Source organism: Neolamprologus multifasciatus, chromosome 16 (assembly GCF_963576455.1).
Source record: "Neolamprologus multifasciatus chromosome 16, fNeoMul1.2, whole genome shotgun sequence".
Taxonomy (NCBI): domain Eukaryota; kingdom Metazoa; phylum Chordata; class Actinopteri; order Cichliformes; family Cichlidae; genus Neolamprologus; species Neolamprologus multifasciatus.
Genome location: NC_140454.1, coordinates 4665329 through 4677695, shown reverse-complemented (window position 1 = coordinate 4677695; position 12367 = coordinate 4665329). Strand labels below are relative to the sequence as shown.

Genomic DNA, 12367 nt, shown 5'->3' with positions numbered 1-12367 from the left:
CCTTGCGATCCTCTTTGAAGAGCTCTGCTGCCGTGGTGAAGTGGGGGACAGCGTTTTTACAGTGTGGACACCCTGGAAAAGAACAAGCAGATGGGCTGTTATCACAACTATATCTATTATCATCATGCATTTGCATGGTAAAGCCGAGCTTCATGCCCTAAACGGAGGATTATACCGAAACACGACACAGAACACATTAGAGGTGGGAATCACCATACATCCCATGATACGATATTATCACGATACTTAACGCACGATACGATATTATTGCAATTTTTTAAAAATATTTTGCAATATTCAGATTCTGTACATAAAGGTAAACTTTATCAACTTTATCAATATTCATTTTATCTAATATCAAATTGTTGACAAACTGAACGGTTTGTATTACAGTCTAGTCCAACTTAACTGAATGCAACCATCTGGTACAATTATAGCTATTCTGAACTATGCAGTTTATGAAAACTATGCAGCCCCTTCAGCAACTGAAGAATTTGAAAGTAAATTAAAACAAAATATAATTTTACATTAAATAAAAAAGTTTTAAACTTAATTAAAATAAAACATGTTTATTGCTGCAAAAAAACAAGGTTAAACACATTTGGACAGTGAAGGAATGTCAGGATTCTTGCTCAGAAAAAGGATCAACATGCTCTGAAGTCAGAGCACAAAAACCTTTTTTGTAACAAAATATCGATTTCTGCTGTCCCTGTATCGATACATTATTAGCAAACAAAATATCACGATACTACACAGTAGGGCTGGGCGATATATCGAGTTTTTAAAAAATATCGATATATTTTTATACGAGATATAAGATGTGACAATATCTTTTATATCGATATAGTCTATGTTACGTTATAATTATAGTTGTGGAGCCACAAGTTTGCCTCTCTTTCGTCCGCTTTTGTCTTTACACAACGTACTGGGCCTCGCCTCTCCTTCGCTGAACACAACTCCCCCTCCTCCCCCATCGCTTCACCTGCAGGCAGCGACAAGATGGACACGGCAAATCTCTGTTAACGAGTTACTGCGCATCGCCCCGTGCGTGGGACTGGACGGCGTCAACGCGCTAGCGAGCTAACCGCGCTAGCGCCATGCACGGCCTGAAATCCTTTCATTTTCTCAAAAATTGACAGCGCGCCTTATGTATGAATTCTGGTTGTGCTTACTGACCGTGAACCAATTTTATGGGGTACACAGCGCACAGCAATCTCTCAAAAAATGTTTTAGTACGACTTTGGTAAGCTACGGAGCTGCACCGGCTTGATGGATTGTCGGAGCATTATGGCTACCGAGGAGCCTCGCGTAGTAATACCTACTGTGCTTCAACGTAATATTACCGTATTGTGTGTGTATAAGGACCATAAATGGCACCTGTTAAGAGACACTGGGCTGTCAGTCACGAACTTGGGAACAGAGCAGCTGTGAAACCTGTCTATGTTATTATGCTCAGCGTCTTTTAGTTTACATTTTGACTGCACAATTGTGAGCTCTTTGTTATGCACAAAACCAACATTGTTTTCTTTTATTTATGGAGCATTATTATTTAATAAATGCTCATAATTTATTTTTGAGTAGTTTTTTCATGTACAGCACATGTACATACAGCACATGTACATGTGCTGTATGTAAATAAAAATGCCTGTGTGACATCTGGGACACAGCTTTGACTAAGAACTCTCTTTTTGTTCTTACTTTATGGCTTTAAAAAAATATCGAGATATATATCGTATATCGCCATCCAGCTAAAAAATATCGAGATATATATCGTATATCGCCATCCAGCTAAAAAATATCGAGATATGAATTTTGGGTCATATCGCCCAGCCCTACTACACAGTATCGATTTTTTCCCCCACCCCTAGAACAGATGAAAGTATATACTGCCGGTTACTAACAAGGTCACTTTTATATTATGAGAGACTGTAGATCTATTTATTGGCATCATAAACGCTACCTCCCCGACTCTGTACTCCAACAGCACTCCATATACAGTATGCCAATACCTACAGAGCACATTTATAGACAGCTCTTTTATTTTCTGTAGGTGGAGGCAGGATGATTAACTGTCCACAGAGCTGACCAGGAGGAGGAAGCCTTTCCAACTCTAGCTGCAGTGCATTAATAAAAGAGTGATGACTTTTTGTACTGGGAGACTGCTTGCTGTTCTGACAACTTTTCTTCTCAGTTTCTGCTGAAATGTGACGTTTTCTTAGACCTGCTCATTTGCTTTAATCTTTTGTTGATAATGTCAAGTGTGCAGTCCTTCTTCTGTTAATTAAAAACAAACCGTTGCCCCGTTTGGAAATAAGAAAAGGCAAGGATACCCCTTGTGGTGACAAATAAATTGCCCATGAAGAAGAAAGCAGCTTGGCAGTGGGTGACTAGCTAGACACTTTCATGTGCCGAGTTAGGGTTAAAAGCTAATTAAACCCTGAAGCATAATGAACAATATGCTTAAAAGAATTTGTTACTTTTTGAAGGTCTACATAAGACTGTGTGGCAGTTGTCCAATCGACTCTCCAGAGCAAATTCTGATGGTACGTTTGGGACATAAGTTGTCGGCCAACTGCGGATACAGTCCCTACACCGGCTGAATGATTAGGAGATGTTACGGTTAGCTAAACATCTGAGTCTAACTCAATAAATGGATTTTCAGTCACTGAAAAATGATGGAGAACACGCTTGAACATGCTTTCCCCCAAGACCATGCATCTTTTGCTGCAACAGTTTTCTGGTTTCAGGCTTTTCATTACAAATATTTGCGAATATGGCCGCAGGAGATGTTTCTCCAATTTGGCCACAAAACTAGTGGCCAGAGAAGGATTTTAGGTAACAAGGCCCGATGGTGCTGGACAGGGATAAGATGGTCTTTTAGACAAAAGCAGCAAAGGCCTTTTTTCCCCCATGGATGTCACTTGTGTTCAGGTCACAGCCTGTATTTCAAAGATGGACGTAGGCGCCATTAGGAAAGCCCTTCTATTAAGGCGTGTAATTTACAAAATAAACATTTTTCAAAGTAATGACTTAAATTTGAACTTTAAACTCACACAAAACTATTTGAACTCACCAAATGAACCCAAGGCTCATTTTTCTACAGACTTCTTTTGTACCCATGCTTATGATTAGGGATGGGTATCGTTTAGGTTTTATCCAATACCGGTGCCAAACTGGTACTTTTGAAATGGTGCCGGTGCTCAAACCGGTGCTTAAAGAATGGAGAACACAAAATTGGTCCAAAAACCTCTCATGTTTAGCTGTTTTTTTTGTAAAAAGATAACAATGTTAACCTTTTCTGCAGCTATGGGCATATATGGTATCACTCTTGGCTGGAAGCAGTGCTTAAACAATGGAAAAAACAAACTTTGTCCAAAAACCTCTCATGTTTAACTGTTTTCCACTTTTTCTTTGGTCATTTTAGTCTTTTTGTCCAGGGTGAAGGGAGTATCTGCCATCAAACAAGAAGACAGCTGCATGTAACTACGACAGTGTTTGCTAGTTCACCTTACATGCATTAATGTAATAACGTGGTTAGCCTACTCAACGTAAATTACACACGAACAACATTAAGCTACTCACGCAGAGAAGAACGGCTGCTGCTGCATCATCATCCGTCACCACCACACCCGCAGTAGATGTGCTCGGTGTGAGGTCTCGCAGCAAGCTATCAAATACGGCGCATTTTTCTGCTTTTAAAAAAAACGCTATGCGTCGCCAGGTGTTTCATCAGATTTGAGGTGTTACCTCCTTTGACAGTATCACAGTATCAGCTTAAAGCACTTGTTGCAGCTGCTGAGTTTGCATCTTTTGCTGTGAAGTACAGCCAGACTTTGACCGCTTCACCTTGGGCATTTTTAATCTGTAGCTCTGCTCTAAAAGAACGTACGTACCTGGACCCGCCTACTATCCTCGGAAACGTAAAATGATTGGCTAGAATCTAAAGTGTATCACAGCTCAGGAAAAAAAAGCACCGAAATGTGCGCTGCTTTTCGGTCTGGTTACTACCGTTTACGTCAGAACCGGTGCCATCATGGCACCGGATACTGGTACCCATCCCTACGTGCAAAAGTCTTGAGCTATCTTTTTGTCTTTTGCTTTCAATGAACCAGACTCGCCGGCTGCTTTTTTCAGTCCAGTCAATTTCCACTTTCACAATGGCTTCACTTTTCAGAACTAGAAGCCAAGTCCATCCTTTATATACAGTTTGCCAAATAGATTTCCTTCTGCATTATGACAATAATCAAACTGACATCACAAGTGGGAAGAAGAAAATAAAATATCACTATAAGCTGCACTATTAAGATTTCTTCCACAGGCTGCAAGTGGACATATCTGACTACGTATGTCCACAGGCATCATAGACACACACACACACACGCACGCACACATAACTCTCCCTCCAATTCGATTATATGTCAACTGTGCAAGTACACATTTGCCAACCCTTTCAGAGCAGTCTCCCTAAGAGAGCATTCAGCACCGCTCACAACCCATTTCCTGCTGAATTACCCTTTTAGCTGCAACATTAAATGGCCTTTAAACCTGTAAATGTCCTGTCGCAATTTTGAAACTGGTGTATCAAAAATACAATCGTTGTCCACATCTTTCCCTCACAGAAGGAAACAGGAGGCAGCTCCCTGGTGCAGCTTAGAGACTGCCTTAAATTAGCAGTTAAACTAAGGCAAATACAGGAATTTTTCAGCCTTTGTATTTTACGCACTGTACCTTCGGTCATCTAAAAACAGGTAAAAAATGACTTTGAGTTGATAATGATTCCTGCGGTTCTCATTTCTTGACTGTACCTGCACATTTTTACTCGTCTTTCTCATAATTACCATCGCAGACAGAGTGAATCTGAGTGAAATCGAGGGTTGATGAATGCAAAGTAACCGCCCTGTGGATGCGCTGTAACAGCCTGGATTTGAATATCTCCCCTTAGTTCGATGAATCGTGGAAAGTACGGAAGGAAAAAAAGAACATTAAACGCACCAAAGTGTTATGTCTCAAACTGGCCGATCAACAGAATACAGCGGGCCAACAAATGGGTATTCAGTGAATCAGAAAATGCTTTAATTTAACACAGAACGCATGCGAAAGGAGACAAAGATGATGTTCCAGCATTTAATTTTAGTTTAGGGTTCAATTATGCAGATTCGAGGCTAAAGGATAATAGCCCAAGCCTCTGCTAAAATTATATTGATTGTTCTGTCTGAAGCGTTTCCAGCCTTGATGTTTTAGAAAGCAGCTGCATCTCATCAAATGCTCCATTAGCACAAGCTCCTTCACTAATAAGACATCGGCGAGCAAGGTGCAGATGGGCCGGACGAGTCGGGAGGGCGGCAGGTTGACGCGGCCTGATGTGCATCTGGAGCATCTCTTTGTAGAGGGACGCACCAAAGGGCCCAGAAGAGGAAGCAGCCTGACTGCTGTGCCCTGTCGCATGCTTTGAAGCCCTCATCACTAACAAAGGGCAGAAAAAGGGCCAAAAAAACTCCCTAACAGGGACAGAGGTGCATGTGTGAGTCTGTGTGTGTATTGATAATTAGCCTCCTAATCTGTATTCCTCCTGTGTTTTGCATGAGGACATGAAGCGTGTCAAAAACAGAGATTTCTGCCTTTTCTTTCATGGAAGTCCAGACACTAATCGGTTGTTTGTCTGTTTCTCAGGGCTGAAAATATAAAAAGGTGGAAAAGTGATTTGTTCATATTTTTCTTTTAGTAATGTGACTCAGTCTCCCTGTGGCTTAGGTGTGGCTTTTTTATATACTGCCCAATGATGAGGTTTGGCGAGAAGCTCAGAGTTATTCAGAGTTTGATATTTTCATCACAACAGCCCGAGCAGATGAAATACAAGAGTTACAGATGAGGCTTTCAGGAGCCATTCCAGATGTTTGCGTAAGAGCTTGCTTCTGATTTTGTTCGCAGATGCTGAAAGGAGTTGATTTTAATATCAAAGACACTTACAGGGAGCGTAGAACATGACCAGAGCGTGCTTTTTCTTCTTCAGAGCCTCTCGGAAATCCTCCGACCCAAGATGGCTGACGCTGGAGGGTTTCTCCTCCCAAGACTGCTCCGGTGGAGGAGGCGCCTGTGGACTGCGGGGGATGAAATAAAGTGGAAATATTACGTGCACTCCAGGGAAGGGGAAATTGCCTCACATTTACTGTAGTAAAGGTAACATAAATACAGTTTCTACCAAGATTTTTTGTCTTTATTTTGTGGGCGAAGGAATAAATGAGTAAAAGCTTACTATGTAAGTACCGGTGATATAATGGAACTCACACTGAGTCACACTTTATGTCAGCCCGATATAAAATTACGTCTGCTGACCTGTGATTGCAGACTATGACTTTATGGAGCCTGCAGATGCCACAGCTGGACTGATGTCATTGCAAGTCCATTACTTTTTGACCCTTTCCAAAGATTATTCTCTCACAGTGGGAGGAAGTCTTGAAAAGCCGGTGCTACGGCCGATCAGCGCTTCACTTAACTGCTCAACTTTTGAAGCGATCAAGCTGTCGGTTAAGCGTCGGACTCACTTGTGCATGAACTCGATGATCTTGTCTTTGTTTCGCAGCTGCGGCAGCGTGTACTTCTCTTCACCTTTCTCGAAGTACTTAACCGTTGGGAAACCAGAGATCTTGAAGCGATCCGACACAGCCTTATGCACCGTGGCGTCCACTGCTGCCAAAACACCCGGACTCTGCAGACGTTACAAAAGCAGACTGGGCATTGGTAAAATAAGATCTATAGACTAATCTCTTCAATTAGAGCATAAACGGTCACTCAGTCTAGCCTATCTGATGACACCAGCTAAATTGGGAAAAAGATTACGCCATCTGTGTATAAAAAAGCACTGCATTAGAAACATTAGCAGAAAAACAAGAGGGGAAAATAATGATACGCTGGGTCTAAAGAGCTCAGGGTGACAGTGGCTCCCGTCCATTCGAATTAGATAATGTGCAGGCTTTTCCCATTGACCTCCAGTGCTGGGCAGAAAGCCACAAGGACAAGGTCCAAGCACCAGGCCGGGGGGACGTTCACGGGTGAGATAATTGCTACAGTCACCAGGCTACAGTTTTATAGGCCCTGCCCCTGGCTGGGGAGTGTTAGATTACCACTGAGGACAGAGTGGGGGGAGAGGAGAGGTGAGTAACACGGCCCACTAATCAGAAACGCATCAAAAGCTGGGCTGTTTGTCAGGCTGACCAGCGTGTCAAGCTGCAACGGCCAAAAGCCTTAAAGCCAAAAAAAGAGAGATTATTATGATCTGCTAATGACGCTCAGTAGAGTCTGAGATATGAAGCACATTGGCCTGTAGATATGCATGCTGTAAACAAACAAAGAAAGGTCGAGAGACTTACATCTGCACCCTTGTTGAGTATTTCAGCAGCTTCGTCGTACTCTGGCTTCATTTTCTTGCAGTGGCCACACCCTAAAGAATTCAAAAATGCACGTTAGAGGCTGACTGATGGAAGGATTAGACAGCAAATGGAGAAAAAGAAAAATCAACAAGATAACAACATCTGCTAGTGTTAGGGATGCACCGATACCGATACTAGTATCGGGTATCGGGGCCGATACTGTAAAATGTGTGTGTACTCATACTCGTAAAAGCTAACCGATACCATGAACCGATACCAACTTATTTCATTAATCAGAGGGTGGCTTGTCATTTCTGTTGTAGTTTTTTAGATTGGCCACTAGGGGGACATCCCGCGCTAAACAGGCACAGGGTTAGGCGAGTGAGACTGGCAGCTCCAGATATAAAAAGAGAAACTGGAGGCTGCTGTAGCTAGGCTAAACAAAATGTCAGCAGTGTGGAACAGCCAACTTTAACTCAGGTTTTGGAAAAGCGAAGAAAAATGTCAAGAGAAAATCCACGGACAGTTAAAATAACAGAGGCTCGACTTATTTTATCGCTCTGGATGACCAGCCAATGCCGGTCGTGGAAAACATAGGATTGCATCGTCTTCTCAGCATACTCGAGCTGCGATATGAAATATAATAAATGAACAGAAGTGTTTATTTATTATTCTGAAAGCTCGAGACAGTGGCAATAGTTCAGTGATATTTTGTTAAATTACAATGTGGAGACTCTGCAATAATTTCACAGAAGTGCTTATTTTTCACTTGAAATTTTTTTGTGGTCATTTTTATTAAGATTTTATTTTTTATCGGCAGAGAATAAAATAAAACCTGTCTTCCAATTCATTGCATTTGTGTGTGTGTGTGTGTGTGTGTGTGTGTGTGTGTGTGTGGTAGAAGTATCGGTTTTTGTACTCTGTATCGGCAAGTACTCAGATCCAAGTATCGGTATCGTATCGGTTTGAAAAAATCGTATCGTTGCATCCCTAGCTAGTGTTTCAGTTCAACCTAACCCTGCATACGTTTCAAATAATCCCTCAGAAGCAGCTATTTAGATATAAGAATATCTGTATTTTACAGGAACATGTGCTCATTATAATCAAGATAAGGCACAGAGAACAACATCCTAGGACCTGGCGTCCACATATGTGGACATCACATTTTGGGTTGTCTAGACCAAAATACTAATTTTTGCTCTACAAGGGCCTGATAACCACCTACGAGGACATTATACTGCCTCCGTTTTATCCAAATTTAAAACAAATATCCTCATATGTGGCTCTCATTTTTCTTAGAAACAAAAATCGGGTAAAAAAATAAATAAAAATCTGGTGATTCTTTGTTTTTACATTTATCAGGTCCCAATCAGCCCAAATATCAAAGAGAAATTAAAAATGCATGCTGTGGAAGAGTTCAGGTCTTAGGAGGTTAAAGGATAATCTACAAACATAACATAACTCAAATCAGAACGAAAGGATTTGAAACTAATTTTAAAAATATTAATTAGTTAACATTGTTTTTACTTGACTGGCTACTGAAAAAATGGCAACCTTGAGAGGCTTCAGAGGTAAAGACGGAAGCAATTTAAAAGCAATGTTTCACAAAGTGTGCAGATTTTATTGCCTACATCACCAAAATAAATAAATAAAAGATTGAAGGAATTTGGAAAGATTAATAAGTATTGACTGAGACCTTTGGGCCCTCAGGCAGTGCACAATTAAACTGATATGGGCTCAAGAACGTTTCTGGAAGCAACGAGTACTACATATCAGCATCTGTGTCGCTCCATTTAAAGACACAAACCGTCAGAGTAGCTCACCATCCATAATAGCACTGTATCTGAGATGCAGTCCAGAAAAAGTGCCGTTCAATAAAATAAAAAAAGAAAACAAAAGATATCCTGTAGGGACGATGGCTTAACATTTTATTTTCAAAACTAAAACAGCTGGTCTCCACACAGACCAAGCTTTCTCATTCTTATAGTGTTGCTAAAACAGCAGGTGATGCAACACAGTGGTAAACATACCCCTTTACCTTTATGCCAATCATTATTGATTAATCTATGGCCAGCTAACAAAACCCAGCTCCTTCAACCAGTCAACTAAAACAGTCACATGAATGAGAAATCATCTCTTAAATCTAATCAAAGCATACGCTTACATTTCTCAAGAACCACCTTCAACACTAGAAGATTGGCTCTGAGCGCGTAATGCTCTGCAGAGATTGCAGAGCATTACGCGCTCAGAGCTGTCTGGGCGAATCAAGCAGCCAACCCGTGTAATTCTCTGGTGTCTTGCTGCTTCACCCTGGTTTGCCGGAGGGTGCACGGCTAGCATGCTGAGGGTGAAACTGTAAGCGAGGCAGCAAGAGTATATCGTGTTTGCACGGAGAGTTAAGTCATATTTGATTGCTTACTACATGCTCCACTCTCAGGGATCTGTGCACAAGGTATAGTTTGAGTGTGTTTGTCTCCGAGTAAGAAAACTGCGGTTATATCCACACTGATGGGTTTTTATTGGGTCTTTTAAAAATGAAAACAAATTAAGTCAAGACGGATATTTTAGCGGAGTCATAAATAATCTGTCTCTACTAAAACAACTTTCTCTACTGAAACTTTCCTCAGAGATTTTGCTCCATGTTGACATGACAGCATCACGCAGCTGCTGCAGATTCGTCAGCTGCACGTCCATGATGCAAATCTCCAGTTGCAACAAACGTCAAAGGCGCTCGTTTAGATAGAGATCTGGTAACACGTTTGAAATGGGGTTTGTCACATGGTGCGTTGTCATGGTGGAAGCAGGAAAGGGATGGACATGGTCAGCAAAGGTAGGGATGGGTATTGATAAGATTTTCACGATTCCGATTCCGTTTTCGATTCTTTATCGATTCTTTTTAAAAAGGAGAACACTAAGGTCGATTAGCTTAGAACTTTGTTTTATATCTTCTCTTTGAACAAGATAGAAATTTAGGAGTAACATGGCCTTACAAACCCAACAGTGAGATCTTAAGAGATCCACAGCCTACGGCTCTTCAATGGGGTGTCACAGGGTCCCCAGGAAAAAAAAATTGTAAATGTAAAATAATAAAATAAATATTCTTCTGTAGCAATAACAAAGTATAACATAAATTATTCTGTAGCAATGACACAAGAATATCCAGTAATGTCCCTGCCTACAATTAAACACATTCACTTACCGAAAATCATCTGCTGTGGTAAATGGGTGCAAACCTTTGACCACAAACTGAGTCACTGCTCGGTGACATTCGTCTATCCTGGCCTGAAAGGAGACGCTACGGTAGACTGCAGCGAGAACTGCCAGCATCTGAGCCAGACTCTGTCTCTCATCATGGTCACCTAAATGCACAGTAATGGCAGGTTTGTAATAAGGCAGATCGCGCTAACATAATCTGCACTGTTAGTTGATTATTTACCTGCCGCATTAACGGGAGAGGACGTGCAAACGTTACCGCTGCTGCTGGGTTGAGATTCACGAGTCCGGAGCGGAATTAAAAACACAACATTTATTTAAGGTCATCGTGTGTTTTGTGAGCAAATGCTTTTGCATATTCGTAGTGTTTCCTCCCTTAAATGAAATATCTACTTTGCAAGTATTGCAAGTTGTCCTGTTGTCATCTGTTCTCGTAAAGTATAACCAAACTTTTGAGTGTTTGAGACGCTCTTGGGGGGTAAGCGACGCTCCGCAACGTGGTGACGTCATTCGGGGCGACTGGAATCGATAAGGGAATCATTTTCAAAAATGGCAAACAATTCCAAGAACCAGGTTTCGATACCCATCCCTAAGCAAAGGTACTCAGTCTGTGGTGTGACAACAACGCTCAGTTGGTACTACGAGAATAAAGTTTGCCAAGAAAATAAACCTCACACCCTTACACTGGAACAAGCAGCCTAAACTATTGTTACAAGGCAGAATGGATCCATGCATTCATGTCGTTTGGTCATGTTGCAGCAGAAACCAGGACCATCAAACCAGGCAATTGTTTGTTTCTGTTTTGGTGAGCCTGTGTGAACCACAACTACAGTTTCCTGTTGACAGGAGTCTTCTGCTGCTGTAGCCCATCTGCTTCAAGCTGGCACCAACAGCCTCATTTACAATCACTTAACCTCTTGAGCTCCAACGCCCCCAGATATGGGGGCAAAAGGCAGGAGATCGGTGAGGCGTTTGGGCTTAAGCGGTTGAATCACCCTTTTCTTCTTTTCCGATGCTCAGTTTGAACTTCAGCCACTTCATTTCGGCATGTCTAAACACACAGATGCTGCCATGTAATTGGCTGACAGGCAGTTGAGCAGGTGCACCAAATGAAATGGCTGTATATGAGAGGAAGAACACAAATGCGTCGTTCCTGCTCGGAATTTGGAACAAGTGGTGCACAAGGGCTATAAAAGGTACATCTTTCCCTGGACTGACGATTAGATGGGAGAAAATATGGCAAAATCTATTTCAAAAGGAAACCGTGGGAATGGGGGGGGGGGGGGGGGGGGGGAAGATTACCCACATGAGGAAAACAGAACCACAAAGCTATGTGAGCTTAGTTATAATGTTTTGGCAATATGTTGTGGCTGATGAGACCAAATCTGGCAACGAGTGTGAGGGAATACCTTCCAAAACCGTCCTGGACTAAAACACTGTTGCATGGCTGATAAAAGTTACAAGTTTTAAAACAAAAACGTCATTAGAGCCAATCTGTGATCAGGCTTCTGGACACTTTTTTAGTAGATCATCAACCCCCTCGTTAAAAATCACAACAAATCTCAGTTTTACCAAAAACCCTTTTTTCATCGAGAAGCAGAATTTGCAGCGTATAACTTGCTGTAAATAAACTGTGGGCCTTTCTCAATATGCGTACTTGTGCGTACTTGCGTTCTCGTGTACTCGTGATACGTCATCAGTCGGAGACCAAGTACTGTTCCAATTCGAAGTACGCATCAAGCCGAGAACGCGAAAAAGTCCCGGATGTGTTCTCGCTCCGCCCGTTT

The 12367-nt window shown here is 41.8% G+C and overlaps 1 protein-coding gene across 1 annotated transcript in view; it reads right to left on the bottom strand.

The window, feature by feature from the left end:
* pdia5 (protein disulfide isomerase family A, member 5) overlaps positions 1-12367 on the bottom strand; it is a 95349-nt gene that overhangs the window by 19548 nt on the left and 63434 nt on the right. The window contains exons 12-15 of the mRNA XM_085135983.1: positions 7368-7438; positions 6543-6706; positions 5968-6098; positions 2-72 (exon numbers count right to left, since the gene is read on the bottom strand). Of these exons, the coding sequence (XP_084992109.1) occupies positions 2-72; positions 5968-6098; positions 6543-6706; positions 7368-7438 (437 nt within the window). The remainder of the gene's footprint in view (position 1; positions 73-5967; positions 6099-6542; positions 6707-7367; positions 7439-12367) is intronic.